This window comes from Nerophis ophidion, linkage group LG12 (genome assembly GCF_033978795.1).
Source record: "Nerophis ophidion isolate RoL-2023_Sa linkage group LG12, RoL_Noph_v1.0, whole genome shotgun sequence".
NCBI lineage: Eukaryota > Metazoa > Chordata > Actinopteri > Syngnathiformes > Syngnathidae > Nerophis > Nerophis ophidion.
In genome coordinates, this window is record NC_084622.1 from 43,279,021 (window position 1) to 43,297,729 (window position 18,709).

General features: G+C 37.7%; 1 protein-coding gene across 3 annotated transcripts in view; it reads right to left on the bottom strand.

Moving 5' to 3' along the window:
• The window catches only part of hrasb (HRas proto-oncogene, GTPase b), a 48,082-nt gene that overhangs the window by 15,679 nt on the left and 13,694 nt on the right, over nt 1-18,709 (bottom strand). The window contains exons 2-3 of one of the 3 annotated variants that reach the window (XM_061917604.1): nt 5,794-5,922; nt 2,981-3,120 (exon numbers count right to left, since the gene is read on the bottom strand). In XM_061917604.1, the coding sequence (XP_061773588.1) occupies nt 2,981-3,091 (111 nt within the window). In that variant the 5' untranslated portion in view covers nt 3,092-3,120; nt 5,794-5,922. Of the gene's footprint in view, nt 1-2,980; nt 3,124-5,793; nt 5,923-18,709 lie in introns of all 3 variants that reach the window. The other 2 variants (XM_061917602.1, XM_061917603.1) reach the window with 2 other exon arrangements.

An 18,709-nucleotide genomic window follows, 5' to 3' on the forward strand; every position in this document is an offset into this window, starting at 1 on the left:
TTGAGCACATTCAACAATACCACGGTAATAATGATAACCGTGATCATTTTAATCACAATAACCGTGTTTTGAAATTTTCATAACGCTACATCTTAACTATCCTGTTACACGCCTAAATCTAATATGTCTTTTACACCTGGAAGAAAACTAACATATGAACGCAGTTCACCTTTGCCGCAGTTGACAACAAAACGCGTTGCAAACCCTGTGGCTCGATTTTCTACGATATAAATACAACAGACTTAAAGCACTGTCTTCAGGCTAAACATCCAGATAACTACGCAACAGTAAGTAGGCCTAAACTAATATTTTGAAATTACTCATACTGTACTGAATTAACGTTACTTTTAAAGACGGTAGTGCATGTGCAAGACCACTTACTCTACCACTACTTTTGTAGAAGACCACTGGCGAATTTGCCTCACTAATTTAACAAGCATAATAGGCTTACAGTGCACTTTGTTCTTCATCCTTGACACACTGTTCATCTTTTAATTGCACAACTTGACAACCCAAAAGATCAGATTAGATTTTTTTTAAGCTCTCACACAAAGAAAGACAGGTATGTGAGAAATATGCAGTATGTTCTGTTGCTGTATTTAAACGGGACAGTGGCCCAGACGGTAATTGTGCACATCAGTGTGTCCTCTTAATGTGATAGAATGTGGCAGGCCGCCACAGCATTTTTTATTACCACCACTCCTTGAAAATAAGGGCTTTTTTTATCATTTGAAAATGAATATAATATATTGCAGCCCCAGAAAAAAATCACACCAAGTTTTTAACTTCGATTACCAATCTTGTGATAACAAACAACAGCACAATTCCAACAGGTTATACCTCCCATGAAAACACTTTCCTCTCCTTGAGTCTTCGCTTCCCCGCCGGACACACAACAATGCATGCTCATTCTCCGCCAATCACCTTTCAGGCACAGACGGTGTGTTTGTAAACATGGGAATAACTGACATCAAATCCAGACCACACGAACATAAAACATTAACATTAGCTGGTCGTTACAATATGAATTGATATATCTGGCCTATTATTTACGCACTATTGACAAGTGATGTACCGAAAACTTGATCACCAAAAAAAGACTGATCAATGAAAACCGTGCAACCGAAAAAGCATGTAAACAGAACGCACGCCATTGTTTAGATCGTTGTCAGCGTGTCTGCGATGTGGACGTAATTTTTATATATACAGCAGATACAGCCATCTACAAAATGTGCAAATATTAAGAAGACAGTGGCAGCTTTTAAAAAGAAAAGCCCAACTTGAGCAACAGCGCGAAGCATGTGTGACATCATGCTAGCTTCAATCTCTTTAGTCAGGGACATCGAGGGACAGGAGTACTGTCTCTAAACACAAGTGCATTCAATAATAACACCAAAAAAGATGCTAGATTTGTTGCTTTAATTTTCAAAAAGTCATTAAAAGTCTGTAAACACTTGAAAAAATGACAAAGTACCTTGTACCAAAAGCAGCAACAATTGAAAATATGACAGAAAGATTAAAAAATATACAATCATGGTCAAAAGTTTACATAAACTTGTAAAGAACATAATGTCATGGCTGTCTTGCGTTTTCCAATCATTTCTACAACTCTTATTTTTTTGTGACAGAGTGATTGGAGCACATACTTGTTGGTCACAAAAAACATTCATGAAGTTTGGTTCTTTTATGGATTTATTATGGGTCTACTGAAAATTGGTTAAAAGTATAGATACAGCAATGTCAAATCATTGCTGAGTTCCTTTGACTTTCCCATTGTCGCGTTTGTAATCGAGTCTAATGACTGCAGGACATGATCCCTATTTAAATGGGCTCTGAGAAGTCAACAGGTGTCGTCAATCATAATCACTCACATGAAGTTAAGAGGCCAAGCCATGAAGCTAATTTGATTTGATTGTAACTTTTTACATAACCAAACTTGATAATGTATGTTGCTGTATGTATACTTCTGACCCAGCAGATTTGGTCACATTTTCAGTAGACCCATAATAAATTCATAAAAGAAACAAACTTCATTAATGTTTTTTGTGACAAACATGTGCTCCAATCACTGTATCACAAAAAAAATAAATAAAAGTTGTAGAAATGATTGGAAACTCAAGACAGCCATGACATTATGTCCTTCACAAATGTATGTACATTTTTGACCATGAATGTATATGCTAAAACTAATTAATAAAAACAGATTTGTTTTAAATGTATACATGTTCTGATCTTTTTTAAAGAAAATCATACCATCATAGCAAATTACTTGATGACGTCATTGTGACCATAACCGCGCCCCCACCGCCACAGGTATCTTGGCAGTTTAGGGAAAACCCTGCACACTCAGTGTAGTTATAAACCATATAGAGTACAACCAGTTGGTTTCTTCATACGATTATTTTAGACATATTTTTTAACATTAGAAAAAAATGCTTAATTTCAGCTAAAATAATAACATGTTAAGGTTAGTGTGAAATGTATTTATTGATATAGTAATGAACAGCAGGTCTTGTTGTGAATTCAGTTTTTGAGTTGCTCTGCCAAAACCTTCTTAAAAGTGGTTTAAGACAACTTGCATTATCCTTTATACTTTATGTTTTAGTCGACAAAATGTACTGTAATTTTAGTCGACTAAAACTAAAACCAATTTAAATGACTAAAATATGAAACAACTAAAATACATTTTCATTGAAAGACTGATAAAAAACTATATAACTGCTGTCAAAATGAACACTGCAGCCTATACTGTTAGCACTAATTGAACATGTGGCTTTTAAAATCCTAAATGACTGGATGGATGACTCATTTGTTACTATGCACCACAATAATTCATAATGAAGGAAAAATATTAAAACAGTAATATACTGTAACTTTGAATATTATTGTCCAACATGGTATATATGATTCTCAGCATCTTGCTACCTTCTTACAGGATTCCAATGGGAATAATGTGTAAAATATTGAGAAAGAGTTGTACCTCTATGGTGGGGTCATATTCATCCACAAAGTGGTTCTGGATGAGTTGAATGGTGAGTGCACTCTTGCCCACGCCTCCAGCTCCCACCACCACCAGCTTATACTCCGTCATCTTTGCACACAAACACTCCCACGCTGCTGCTGCTTGGATGAGAAAAGGAAGCAGAGGTGGGCAGCCATTTAGTACAAAGACAAATTGTCAAGTCAATGCACATTAGCAACACTGAGCAATCAAAAGCTTAAACACAGTAGTATCTATGTTCTATGATCAGTGACATTAGGGAGGCAGTTACCATCATTAGTGCCAAGAGCGAACACTGAGAAAAGAGAGCCAGAACAAGAGAGTAGAAGCTGGGCTTAGGATCCTCACAGGGGAATGTTAAAAATGTGCTGAAGGTACTCAAAAGTTCCACACTCTCCTGCTCATTTTGAGCAGCACACAAAAATGAGCATGCCAGTGATATACTTCTAGGATTCATGACTGTTATGTTATTTGTCAGAGTCAATTTTATGGCAATATCTTATAAATGTATACATATTAGTTCTGTGAAAGAAGAGCATTTGTAATTTGGGATTTGGAGAACCTTGCTAAAAGATATGAGTTACCCCCAAAAACCCTTTAAATAATGGCCTTATAGTCTATTCAAATGACAAGCAGGCATGATTGTACATGATGACTCAAGTGGTGAGAGTACAAGAAGTTTCCAATGTTGAGGTCTATCAAGATTACATCAAATACAAGTTAAGACTAGTGAGACTAAATCCAAGGCCAACCACAGTCACTGTCTGCTAGAGGCCCATAGCAACCACAGTAACTGCCTATGGCTATAGTCACCATTTCACATCATAAGCACGATAAAGAGTGACAAGGCAATGTCATCATGGGAAAATTGTCTCACAAAACCTTAGGAAAGGAAAATTACTGAGATCCTTGCAACTTTTCAGAGTGTTGCAGCTTCTGTTTGACAGCATCACATTAAGGACCAGGTCGAGGTCAAAAACACCAATGACTCGCTGCTAGCCAATCACGGAATTCACAAACAACCATTCGGAATCACATTCACACCATTTCAAACTCTTGATACCTATGAAGGTGACATGCTAACCATGAACATAGTCTAACCATATGAACACAGTTCAAACACACAAACAGGTCCAGGTCCAAAATGCCCAAGATTGGTTGATAATCAATCACAGGCTACTTATAAAACACCATTCAGACTCACAGTCACACCATTTCAAAACTCTTGATCTCCTGTGAGGGTGACATGCTAACCACGAACACAGTTTAAACAAATGAACAAACACACAAACAGGTGTAGGTCCAAAATGCCCAAGATTAGTTGCTAGACAATCCCAGGGCACTTACAACCATTCAAACTCAAATTCGCACCAATTGATTCACAGCAACTCTCTAATTCTGTGAGAACAACGTACTAACCACGAACACAGTTCAAACACACAAGCACAGAAATTTGGTGAAAATTGCTGTAACACACTCATACAAAAAAAAAAAAAAAGGGATCATATCTGTTTCAAATAAATTATTGTCAGAACTGGCTCAGAAGAGTACTGAGTTAAGGTTTGACCTGAAGTTGTGTCACTATGTGTTTATCGATGGGATTCCACTGATGACAAAAAGAGTTGTTTCCAATCCTGAAAAAATAAGGACATTTTCTGATCAGTTGACAATTCCCATGGATAAAAACACTGGTGAGAAACCACACCCATCAGCTCTGCTCTTTTAATGTCTTTAATGTCCTTTGTGTTCTTTGCAGTTTCCCACTTGCACACATGTTTTTATATATGGCTATGGCTATGATGTTTTTATTCCCTTGGCCTCAGTCTGGACCCCCTCTCCAGGAGCCCAGGTTTAGACTGATTTTTTTTCTCTCCCCCCTCAGCGTTTACCTGTTTCTTACCTTTTTTGTAAGGGGTGCCGTAAGTTGGCAGACCCGTCAGCGATCCTGTTCTGTCTCCCTGTATTGTTTGTCTGCTCTTGAATGGAAATAAAATCTTAATTTCCCCTCGGGGATTATTAAAGTATTCTGATTCTGATTCACCCGGCTTTACAGCACTGACGACAAACAGAAACTTCCATAACGCTGGTTTACCATCCCTTCTTTTGAGTTAATAATCAATGTATTGTACAGAAAATGATTAAGATGAATGAATTGATACATGTACAGGGGTGAATTATTTATTGAGGCCGAGATGTGAGACAAAGAAAAGCACATCCAAATTGTACAAATTCAAAAGCATTCAGTTCCACTCTACATGGTAAAACTACATTTGATGTTGTTTTGAGAGGAATATATTGAATAGATGAACACCGTTAAATTTGAATAATGCCATTTTGATTTATTGATGAAATGCTTAAGGTTACAATAGCTGAAAACAATCATCGAGGTCTTAGCCAGATATACACTTGAAGCAGCAGCTACATTAACTTCCTCAAACCTGATTAAGTTGGCTGTACAAACAACATTTTAAGAAATCATAAGAATTCGCAAAGTAAAAAAAAAAAAAATGTTCCTTCAGAGGGTAAAATGGAAATAAGTAACCAGCACCATTTGTATTTGAGTATATAATTGGGCACTAAATGAGATTTACTGCATGGGGGCAGCTATGGTAAGGGCAACTAAATCATGGCCTGGGACTGAAGGGCCACCGGTTGCATAGTTTGTTGTTTATTGCTCATTGATTCATGATTAATTAATTGCATGTACCCCTCTATAAAGATAAATGAATAATGTTAATATGGCTCTTTTGTTAGACACTGGAGTGAACATCATCCATCCATCCATTTTTTACCGCTTATTCCCTTCGGGGTCTTGGGGGGCGCTGGAGCCTATCTCAGCTGCATTCTGGCGGAAGGCGGAGTACACCCTGGACAAGTCGCCACGTCATCACGGGGCCAACACAGATAGAACATCAACTTGACTTAAAAGAATATAGGAGGACACAATGATTAGCACATGTGCAGTCAATCGTTGCCTCAAAGTGGATTGTCTGTAATAACCTCAGTGTGCGATTGTTCTCAAGTCACGGCAGGCTAAGATTAGCAATGCCTTGTCCAATTACATTAATGATTGACTAAAAGGCAGACTCTATAACTAAGGACGTAGGCATTAGGTGGCAGCAATACGTCCTCATATCAGGAAACATGTTGCTGGGCCTTGCAAGAACCATGTCAGCCAAGGCCTCCTTGTAAACTGCAATGTTGCTAAACATATTCTAACGTAACAGGAATTGCTCCATTGTTTGAACTTGCATGTTGCTAATTTACTTTTTAATATGTGAAGCTAAAAACTCAAACCAAAAATTCTACAACCACACCAACTCTATTAACTGGTACATTCTTTGGAGAGCAGCTAAAGGCCTGGATAACCACGAATACAATTGAAGTGGATAATCACAAGCTGTTTTGCCGAAAGAAAAAAAAATTATATTTCGAAAGCTTTTTCTCAAAATACGTTTTATCTCGCATGGTGCAGATAAGATAAAACCAGGATGGGCAAGACCCAGGATGAGTGCTGGAGGCAATCTTATGGCATGGGGATGTCTGGCTAGCAATAAAACTGGGTCACCAATAGTAATTGCTGATATGCCTTCTAAAAAAACAAGGAGCTGTGTTTGGATGATCGTGGACATATACAGGACCCACAGATGATGGGTCAACTTCAGGAAAGTAATGGGGTTAAGTAAAGGTTTTGTCTAATTTAGAGAGGAGAAACGGATTACTTGAATAATTTAGCGTTAACGATAATTAACATCTTAGGCGCAATTTAGGGGTGACAAAATGTATACTTAAATGAATGATTAATTCAAAATAGAACAAGCAATAACAAATAACCAATTAAATTTGGTGCAGATGACGTGTACTGTAGACTGAGGACATTTTCACCTGCATTGGGGGCAAATGGGGCAGTGAGCCAGCCGAACCAGCTAATGGAACTGGGGGAAAAATGGTCTGCTTTGTAAAGGCATATACTTCAGTCAGTACGTGTCCATGCACTAAATTTGTCTAAATTTTCAAATATTTTGGCACTAAATAATCATCCTACAACCCATTAAAACAGCTTTATCCGATCATGTTCTGTTTTTGAAAAGTCAGACTACCATACTTGGATTATGCGATTGAAAACCAGACCTCTCGAGCAGGAGTGTACTACCGGAGGAGAATCTGTGTATGGTGCATGCATCATTCTCAACAAACGAGATATAACCCGGAAGAAGACACCATTCAATACAAAGTTGGCAAAAACTGGAATGTAGGGAATATTTAAAAAAAACATTTTAAAAGTGTGGCAACTTGTCCAGGGTGTACCCCGCCTTCCGCCCGATTGTACCTAAAATAGTCGCCAGCGCCCCCCGCGACCCCAAATGGGAATAAGCGGTAGAAAATGGATGGATTTTAAAAGTGCATCAATTGGAGAAACACTGAAAAAGCAATTTCAGATCGCTAAGGAAATGGATACGGACTCCCGAATGAAATATGAATGAAATGAAAGAATGAAGCAGGTATTACCCTTTACAAGCCAAATAACACAATTATTCATGCTGCATTTGTGCACTCCAAACTGGTTAGCAAAACTCTGTATTCCACACAACTGACAGATTTTACACAACAAAAGCAACCTTCATTTTGAACAGTATCAACCAAAGCACGAACGGTCTTTTCCTTTGGATTGAAAACTCTTTCCATCAATCCACAGTTTATTGAATGAACTCCGAAACATTCAAAAGTTTTGTTTACATGATTCTCTGTCCCCAAAAATTATTTCAAACAATTTTCTCCTGCCAGTCATTCTTTGCTTGAGACCTGAAGCCGCTCCAGGACATTTTTAGTAGTAGTGCCATGTTTGTAGCGCAATCTAAATGAATTTCTTGATGCATTTTAGTATCTAAAATCAGTATTGCCATTAGAGACGTACGGAAGGCAGACGGCATATGATCAATAGTGACATTAGATGGGGAGTGTGCATGAACACTGGGACTTCACATGTAGGTGTAAAAAAGCAAAAAAAAAACTAACAATTTGAGATATCAGACTAATTTAGTGCATGGAGATGTAGTGACTGTCACCTACAGAAGTGGTCCCCAACCTTTTTTGTACCACGGACCGGTTTAACGTAGGCATTATTTTCAAGGACTGGCTTTCCACTTGTGGCAGATAAATACTGCAAAAATTAGTGTATGAAAAATACAACTCACTATAACGCTGAATTAGTGGGAGCCCTGGGCTTGTTTATTTGCAATGATATCCCCAGCAGGTTACACTGCAGATGAAAATCAGCCTTTGGGTATTATCTGTCACATGTATATTTTATATGTTCATCAATATAGATTGTATCATGTCAAAAAGTTATTAAAAATGGCAACTTCTTATGAGGAGTTTTATTGTACATCTATAAACTACCTTACTGGTGTGTCTAGAGCAGTGGTTCTCAACCTTTTTTCAGTGATGTACCCCCTGTGAACATTTTTTTTAATTCAAGTACCCCCTAATTAGAGCAAAACATTTTTGGTTTAAAAAAAAGAGATAAAGCAGTAAAATACAGCACAATGTCATCAGTTTCTGATTTATTAAATTGTATAGCAATGAAAAATATTGCTCATGTGTAGTGGTCTTTCTTGAACTATTTGGAAAAAATATATAAAAATAACTAAAAACTTGTTGAAAAATAAACAAGTGATTCAATTATAAATAAAGATTTCTACACATAAAAGTAATCATCAATTTAAAGTGCCCTCTTTGGGGATTGTAATAGAGATCCATCTGGATTCATGAACCTAATTGTAAACAGTTCTTCACAAAAAAGATATCTTTATCATCAATATTTATGAAAAAAATCTAGCTGTCAACACTGAATATTGCATTGTTGCAGTTCTTTTAACAGTTTATGAACTTACATTCATATTTTGTTGAAGTATTATCCATCCCAGGATTTTTGCATTGTTGTTGTTTTTAGAATATTTTAAAAAAATCTCACGTACACTTTGTCATACCTTCAAGTACCCCCAGGGGTACGCGTACCCGCATTTGAGAACCACTGGTCGAGAGGGACAGGTGAAAGTTAAGTCAGAAAAAATGCAGTCATTTATGAATGTAATTTTTCTCTGCGGCCCTGTAGCAAATGCGTCACGGACCGGTACCGGTCTCCGACACATGGTTGGGGAACCCTGAACTACAGAACACATCCAGAACAGTATTGCATAGCTCTGCCTATTTTTTTATTTATCTTTTTTTTTTTTTTTAAATCAAACAAGTCGGCCTAATTAGGACTGTTTAAATGTATGTGTTTTATCTTGTACATTCTAAATCAACAATTCCTTTATTTATTGACCTTTCAGGAAAATAAACTACAATGGTAAATAAAAATGATTAAAAAAAACATGTCCTTCCCTAACTATTGGAAGCATTTACAAAATATTGTCAGAGGTACACTATAAATTAAAACTAGAAGTAGCTCTTCCAAGATTTTGGATTGTACAACCCATTGTACAAAAAAAAAATTGAAATACAAAGCAGACTTGAATCTGAAACAAAAAACAGTGGCACTGTATGTAAACTCAACAAACACACATACGTTTGACACTAATCAAAGCACACACTTGCCAAAAGGATGTAACAGACAGTTTAAATTGCAAATTCAACAGAGCAATGCCTGCTGCTAGAAGATTGGAGGCAGGAAATCAGACAGCCTTGCTATCTCCTCTCAAACTAGGCCATGTCAGCGGCTGATAAATAATCCACACACACATTGAAATAAATAATAACATAATGTTTCGAGATGTGGTCGCTTTCTTCAAGACACTTATGAGTATGAGCTTATATTTAGCTGTTGTACTGTATTACTAACGGGATAATGAAAACTCCACAATAAATGACAATTAACTGTGAACATCACTTACAGTATGTAACATATTTCATTACACATAGGAAAAAACATTGAGTTATTTGAACACAAATTTGTCCAAATTGTGGTTATTCTCTTGAAAGATATTGTTTCTAGTTTCCTCTGCTATTGACTTGACAAACAATCTGTGATCTAAAACAACCATATACCACATGATGAACTAGAAAATGTCACAGAAAACTGACTAATAGTGAGTGACAGACTGTAACACAGAGCCATCTGAACACATGCAGCATGCTTATTTCCTGAAAGGTTAAAGGACAACTGTACGATTTTTTTGGAATTTTGCCTCTTTCACAATCATTATGAAAGACATGACGTAAAGACATGGATGTATTTAAAAAAATAAATAAGTCTCCTTACAGCAGAGCCAATGAGAGGTCCTCTATTCTGCCCATGAAACCCAATAAATAACCATGCAAAAAGTGTCAACAATACTCAATTTAAATTTTGTCACTTGAATATTGACCATGTATTAGTGCTATTGTTATTATAAGCGCTAACGCACACAAAACGTGTGCCTATACTGACAATATCTATCAATCAAAGTTTACTTATATAGCCCTTATTCACAAATGTCTCTAAGGGCTGCACAAGTCACAACCACAAATGATGCCTCTCACCTGGACAGTAGAAGAATGAGGACGTAATCTGACAATTTGGTACAATTTTGCCAGCCAATTTAGACACGACACGAAAAGACGTTTGGTCCTACTCCCCTTTTCTTCACGAGGATTTTGAAAAATTCTTCATCTAAACAGCACTATAACAAGATTCTATCAGCCGGCTTCCTAACATGTACAGTAAATGATTTTTTTCTCTCATGAAGCCTGCAGGGAGTTTTAATCAGTGATGTTGTTGGAAAAAATAGGTTGAGATGTGTTTTTCAAATTAATGCATCTTCCTAAAATAATCAAAATACATAAACATTAAATATTATTAATGTGCCTGTTACTACATTACTACCTACTCAGTGGCCTGGTGGTTAGAGTGTCCGCCCGGAAATCGGTAGGTTGGGAGTTTAAACCCCGGCCGAGTCATACCAAAGACTATAAAAATGGGACCTATTACCTCCCTGCTTGGTACTCAGCATCAAGGGTAGGAATTGGGGGTTAAATCACCATAAATGATTCCCAGGCGCGGCACCGTTGCTGCCCACTGCTCCCCTCATCTCCCAGGGGATGAACAAGGGGATGGGTCAAATGCAGAGGACAAATTTCGCCACACCTAGTGTGTGTGTGACACTCATTGGTACTTTAACTTTAACTTAATGGAGGTGTTTTGTTTTTTTAAGGGCTTCATAGGCCGAATAGGGCGGCTCCCTTAGGCTCCATTGTAGGCGGACATTTGATCGCATTTATTTCCTATATAGAATGCATAAAAAAAGCAAAACGTGTACTTGTCTTGCACAGGGATTGTGAATGATAGGCAAAAAGTGCAATTCCCCTTTAAAGATGCATCAAAGAGAGCAGTGACAAAAGAAGCATGTAGCTGCCAATCCAAACTTTTACCTTAGTTTATTGGACCATCTGAGTTGAATATCATTTTAGATAGGTGTTATTGTTGCTATGATATCCTCCTGAGAGCCTGGGGCTGAAATTTGTAATTCTGAAAAAAAGAAATAGCCCACAAACAAAACTCCATCCTCTGCTACATTATCTTCCCTTTATGTAGCTTTTCAATTTAATGGGTACACCTGCACTATTAATCCAATTTCAATCACCATCACTGTTTTGCAGTGGCGGGCCGTGCGTTTCCCACCTAGGCCTTCAGTGATGTGCGACTTCAAAGATTACCTCTAAAATTACCATAATTTGCGTTACCACATGATCATTGCTGGAGAAATACTATAGAGAAACATATTCACGATCCAATGTGTATTGTAGGGCTCAGGGATCCTCAAATATACACAACCAAATAAAACAATTGGGCTAAATAAAGTATTGACAAAGTCACACTTCAATATAGAACATGTAGGCAGAGGTCCAGTCGAACATTATTGAACTATCAAGGTAGGACCTTTTCAAAGAAAAGTAACACTAAACATCACAGTATAAGCAGATGTTTTAACAGGTCTTATGCACAAAAAAACTTAAGTCTAGCAGATTCCGAGCAAAGAACACCTCAATGACATGACAACATGACAAATGTCTGTCAAAACTTTGCAGTTTTTTTTTTTAAATGCTAGTTTCTCAACAATATTTAGTTGAGTTAATATTATACAATTTGTGTGAGCGCATACTATTCTGCACTGTTTCGGTTGCACTGACCTTGTACACCAAACATCTCAGTGAGTGAGGACAGTAGGGACAAAAGCTCTACATCTCCTTGCGCACATTTTTTTTTACCAATCAAGTGGTTGTGTTTCAAGTGGGCATGTAAGTTTGTGTTGGATCTTTTTGTTGAAACTACTCTCAAGCACATTCGGCAAACTATATATTGCCATACTGGTGTGGAGGCGTTAGGTTTTGCTATAATCTTTTTTCTCCATATTTCTCCCATTGCTCGCGTGTTTGTCACGCTAATTTGTTGCACTGCTTGTTACCAGCAACCCGCCTTTCCGCACAAAGACAAAGACTCAAAGACACTTTTAATGAAGGATAAGATGCTTCACACAAATCCTTTCATTCCGGTATGTCACAAACGCGTGCAGCTGCTGAATGAAACCAATGAAAAGAGTGAATGCTCTTGAAGCCAGGTGATCATGAAGGCTGGCGAGGTTATCAAGTTCATTTTCCTTCATCGTTTGATTAATTGACTTACCAAATTTCGGCCAAGGCGTAATCACAGGTCCCCTGGCTTAAAGCTTTATATACTGATTGCTCTAAAGAGGACTGTCCATAGACGGTGCTAATGGACTGGCATCAGATATTGCTTAAACATCTTCTTTTTTTTTTTTTTACATAAGACAGTTGTCTCTGAATGATTGAAAGAAAGAAATATTTGTGACCTTGTAACAGTGTACGGAGGTGGAAGCTTGGTGGCCCTGCTGAAAAACTCAGATTGCTTCCCTTTGATGAAATGATAATATATGTATATTTGCAAATATTTATGCATTACATTTAAGAATATGTAATGCATCTTGCATTATATCATATCATATGTCATTATTTTCAGGTGATTGACGGAAAACATTGCACTTTTCTTGTGTGTCTGTTGTAAAACGATACAATGAGTTCATGCATACTTTTGCCTGTTTTAATTGCAAGCATATTTGTTGAACTGGCACACTATGGTAAAAGTACTTGTACACAGTGACTTGTGAATTGTGTACCATAAGAACAATTGGCCACATTTGCCCCTGAATTATTCACATACAATTTTGTTTATTGGGCAATCAAATAAAGAGACTTAATGAGGTCTCTGAAAGCCTGCAGTGCACCTCACAAAATCTGTGCAAGGCTTCCTTCCGCTAACAGTACGTTTGTGTTTGGAGTTATTTGTAACTTGCCACCTCCATCTTGGGAAATTAACAGTTGGTTTTGAAACCCTAGACCCCCTGCCTAAACCAAGAGGATAATCTTACATGACAGTTTAAGGAGGGTGCTAGTGAAGTTAAATGATGGGGACAAAGTCTTAAAGTGAGAAAAAAAGAGAGCAACTCTGGAGAAGTCAAGCATCAATATCAGCACTGCTGATGGGCAGTGTAAAAAAAAATCTATGTCACGCTAATTGCTGCCTCTTGCGATATCGATATACGTCTCAAAATATTGTTTGGCATATAAATTATGATACAACCATTTCCAAACAGGTTACAAAGGCTTTTCTTTCGGCTACTGACGTGTGGTAATGTACTGCGTCATTTCCATTTTTTTGATGTGTACACACAGTGTAGTTGATCTGTGTAGTTGTATTATTTTCTCCATAGCGAACCTGGGCAATTATTTTGACTCAGAGACCATATTAAGAGAAAAAAATGTGCCTGGGGGCCAGTGTATATTTTTCTTGGAAATGAAAACTAGTGGTGGTCGACCAAGCTAATATGGCTGTTGTACAGCAAGCAGCGCGCAAACTATCTGAGTATAAAAGAGGCTTAAATCTTCCTGCAAAAAGCAGATGCGAGCAAATAAAATCAAACTATGCAATGGAATAGATCACTGTACTTTATCAAAAAAAAGATTTGTCGAATGATATCAAGGAATATATGTTGGTCGCATTCTCAGACAAATCGAACTACTGTGCTCCAGACGTCATTCTACACGACAAAAGAAATGGAAACTTGGAAAACCATTGTTGTCTAAAACTTCTTTGTGTGTCGCTAGGTCAAGGAAATTGGTATCAAAACTTTGCCGGATAAATCATGCCTCGATTTTGCTTAGGTAAGGATGCATTACAAGATTTACCTTTGTGTCTACTGTTTGTTGCTGTTGCACACGCTTACAAGTGGCGTGTTTTACCCGGTCTCTATCAAAATATAACTACAGATGTCAACATTGTCTATGTGCTGAAAGTTTCATTTGTGATTGTTGCTTTTGGTCAAAAATCTTTTGTTTTGCTGTCATTTGCTTTCTTTTATTTAGGCTCGTTTAGTTGGTGCTTTATGAAACAATCTTGGCAAACGTGTTTAAAAACTACAAATAATATCATGATAATACATAAATGGGAAATAATAACCGTTAAATGTATATCAAACAAACCTTGAACGGAGCGATCGCTGAAAACTCATGCATTCTTCAACACTGCTCCCTTGGACTGGAGTGTGTGCTGCATGCTTCGCTTGTCATTTCGTAAAATCTTGCACTTTCCTCTCTTTTTAATGACATTTCCAGGAACTCTGAAGAAACGTTTATCCTTTTTGTAATTTGAACGATTTGTACAGCCAAAAACAACACAAGCATAGAGCAGTTTTTTCTTCGAGAAAGGCTAAATGGCGCCTATTACCCATTGAAAACAAAACCAGCTTGACCACCACGCGTATTCATTGGGTGGGACATGAGCCAGACGTGAGCCAGACAGCTATACCGGTATACCGCCCAGCCTTAGTGTGTCGTAGGTGTGTTCACCAAACACAAAGTGTGGGCTGTCGAGTGGTTGTGTTTCAAGTGGGCATGCAGGTTTGTTGTAGTTCCACGTATTCGGCAAACTGGTTACTCAGTGTTGATAAGCTCATCTTGTTTCAAAAGTTTAAACTGAAATATTCCCACACTGGTATTTTGGTTTTGTGAGCTGCTACATGCTAACTAGTTGCACTGTGTAATGCCCCGCGTCACCACTCAAGGAGTCAAAGACACTTAATAAGGACAATAGAATTCACCCACTTCTGTTCAATTCTCTATGGCACAAACGTGCATAGCTGCTGAAAGTGACAACAAGCGTGAAAGGTCTTGAAGCATGCACATGGCAGTTTATCGACGCTGGAAAACTTACCGACTTAATCTTTAATTATCGTCAATTAATTTACTTATCGAATATCGGCCAAGGCCTAAAAAAAAAACAGTACAAGAATAGTCATATTTTTCAGTATACATTCTGCTCTCTTTTTAAGTGCTCAATTGGTAAAATAATCCATACTGCCAGAACCACAAGCCTACTACAAAGATAATAGATATTTAATGGAACGTTGATGGTAAGGAGACCCTCTCTGGGGAGGTATTACAATCAAATACGAGGCACCACGACAGTTAGCCGCACCCTACTACTGCACTCCGATGACATCATTCTCCCAAACAGCAACCAAAACAAGTGTTGACTGGCTGATGAGCAATCACTATTTGGATATTCAAGATTCCAGAATGTCAATTTTTGCCATAAAATATCTTAAGCTGGAGAAAGTAGCAAATAATGAAGAAAACCATCCATATTCCACCTTGGAAAAAACTGTCTTTGTACAGACTTTAACAAACAGCAGACCTATTCTCTACAGGGTCATTCTTTAGGCGGCCATAGCAGGGAGAGACCGTGGAGGCAGCAGCACAGATGAAAAGGCCAGCTGACCTCGGGAAAGCACAATTGGTTAGAGGAGCCAATGACATGTCAGACACAAAAATGCTCATTCGTTAGTCTTTCTTGAGAACACGGGAGTGGGCCACTGTTGTGCTTCTGACAGACAGCAAATTTTCAAAGAAAAGTAATTTGTTCATAATCATTTAAATTATTTGCATCTCAAAAGAAGTTCAATATAGACACTGTATAGGTATAATAGGAATATAATACAAATAGGTAATATACTAGGTATCAATAAAATCTACACAACAATACTCACAATGAGCCTAACTTAACATTTTAATTCAGTTACATATAACAAACTGGCCAATCCAGGCCAATATAGGAAATAGGGCTCAGGGTTTCCCGCAACCCTTTGTTGTTAGGGTGGCTGTCTTTACAACAAAGAGTCAACGCCTAAACTAAAGTCTTTAAAAAAATATATATGTATATATTTTTTTTGTCCTGTCCAGCTTCCCAGGCAAATCATATAGTTGATGTAGATGCCCATATCGGCTGTTCAAATATACTTTATAAAAGAGAAGTTGAGGATACTTCTCTTGTTGCCTTACTTGTATTTTTCTGTGTTAAAGCAGCAAAAAAGGACATTATGTTAAACGAAGAGTTTCTGTCTCTGATGGTTGATATAATAATGTAACTGCATCATTAAGCCTACATGAACCCCATGGTGTTCCGGGATGAATAGTCTACTTTTTCAGCTATAGTTACATTAACCATTAGTAATGTAGCAGCCTAGTTTTGAATGGCAGGGTCCTTGCTATCACATGTTGATAAAAATATAACATTTACATAATAAAAATCAACTAAAGGCTTCCCAAATGCTGTAATAAAGTAAGCAGGATGAGTTGAACATACAGTATGTCAGCATGTGGCCCCACTTTTAACTATTTTTTTCAAATGCTTATTGCAAACGCTTATTTACAGTAAGTCATTAATTTGACTTGGTCATTATTTAGTCCTAGCTAATTATGGGAATTACTTTTGTCATATAGAATTATTAAAGGAATCGGGTTCAATATTTGAACTCCTTTTTTGATGCTGATCTACTGAGCTGAAGAATTCAACCTAAAAAGTTGCGCGGTAAATCTGTTTGGATGTAAGTCAAGGTTCCGTAGCAAATGTTCTTCTTTAGACCACATACAGTAGAACAGAATGAACAGTGTCCATACTGGCTACAGTTAACCAGTACATTCCATTTTGCCTCAAACAATTCCTCTAATAAATGAGTGCCGGAACGATATGCAGTAATATTAATATGACCATTACTAATTTCCATTTATAAACATTAAATCTATATTGCAGATGTGGAAGAGGTTTTTTTCTAATATGTTGTCTCTCTAATGTAGCTCAATAAAGTCCTGTCCATCTATTGTAGGTTTGCAAATGTCGGGGTACACCCTACAGTTGTTGCCAGTCAATCACAGTTAACTTTTCAAAGGATGTGGTACCCAGCGAAAACCCATGCATGCACGGAGCGGAACATACAAAGTCCACAAAGTCCATTGGACTGAGAGGATGACATGCTAACCACTAGGCTACTGTACGGCTCAAAAAAGCCGTACATGTGCAAACAGCTCTGAGGATATGTCCGATATCTTTTCAACCCTGAACATACGGAAGATGAACTACAAGTTTTAAAAGATGTGCGCTAAGCAGATCATGCTATAGTGCTACAGCAAACACAGGACAACAACTATGCTGGCAGAGTTTACCAGCATTTACCACAGAAAAATTAAACAATGCCTTTGCTAAACGGACAACAAACGCATGTAGGCCACTTAACATCTCTAAATACTAAGTGCTGCAAGATGCCGTTCATGTTGCCAACTGCCGTCACATAACTACATTTGAGGTAATTTGTATAAAAAAAGATCCATACTGTCATCTGAAAAGGTAAATAATATAATTTGTTTAAGCAACTGATTAACTAAGGAAGAGTAATGCAGATTTACAAACCCCGTTTCCATATGAGTTGGGAAATTGTGTTAGATGTAAATATAAACGGAAGACAATGATTTGCAAATCATTTTTAACCCATATTCATTTGAATATGCTACAAAGACAACATATTTGATGGCCAAACTGATAAACATTTTTTTTGCAAATAATCATTAACTTTAGAATTTGATGCCAGCAACACGTGACAAAGAAGTTTGGAAAGGTGGCAATAAATACTGATAATGTTGAGGAATGCTCATCAAACACTTATTTGGAACATCCCACAGGTGTGCAGGCTAATTGGGAACAGGTGGGTGCCATGATTGGGTATGAAAGCAGCTTCCGTGAAATGCTCAGTCATTCACAAACAAGGACGGGGCGAAGGTCACCACTTTGTGAACAAATGCGCGAGAAAATAGTCAAAAAGTTAAAGAACAACATTTCTCAACGGTCTATTGCAAGGATTTTAGGAATTTCACCTTCTACGGTCCGTAATACCATCAAAAGGTTCAGAAAATCTGGAGAAATCACTGAACATAAGCGATGATATAACAGACTTTCGTTCTCTCAGGCGATATTGCATGAAAAAGCGATATCAGTGTGTAAAGGATATCACCACATCGTGGGCTCATGAACACTTCAGAAAACCACTGTCAATAACTACAGTTTGTTGCTACACCTGTAAGTGCGAGGAAAAGCTCTACTATGCAAAGTCAAAGCCATTTATCAACGACACCCAGAAACGCCGCCGGCTTCTCTGGGCCCGAGCTCAGCTAAGATGGACTGCTGCAAAGTGGAAAAGTGTTCTGTGGTCTGACAAGTCCACATTTTAAATTGTTTTTGGAAACGATGAACGTCGTGTCCTCCGGACCAAAGAAGAAAATAACCATCAGGACTGTTCTAGGTGCGAAGTTGAAAAGCCAGCA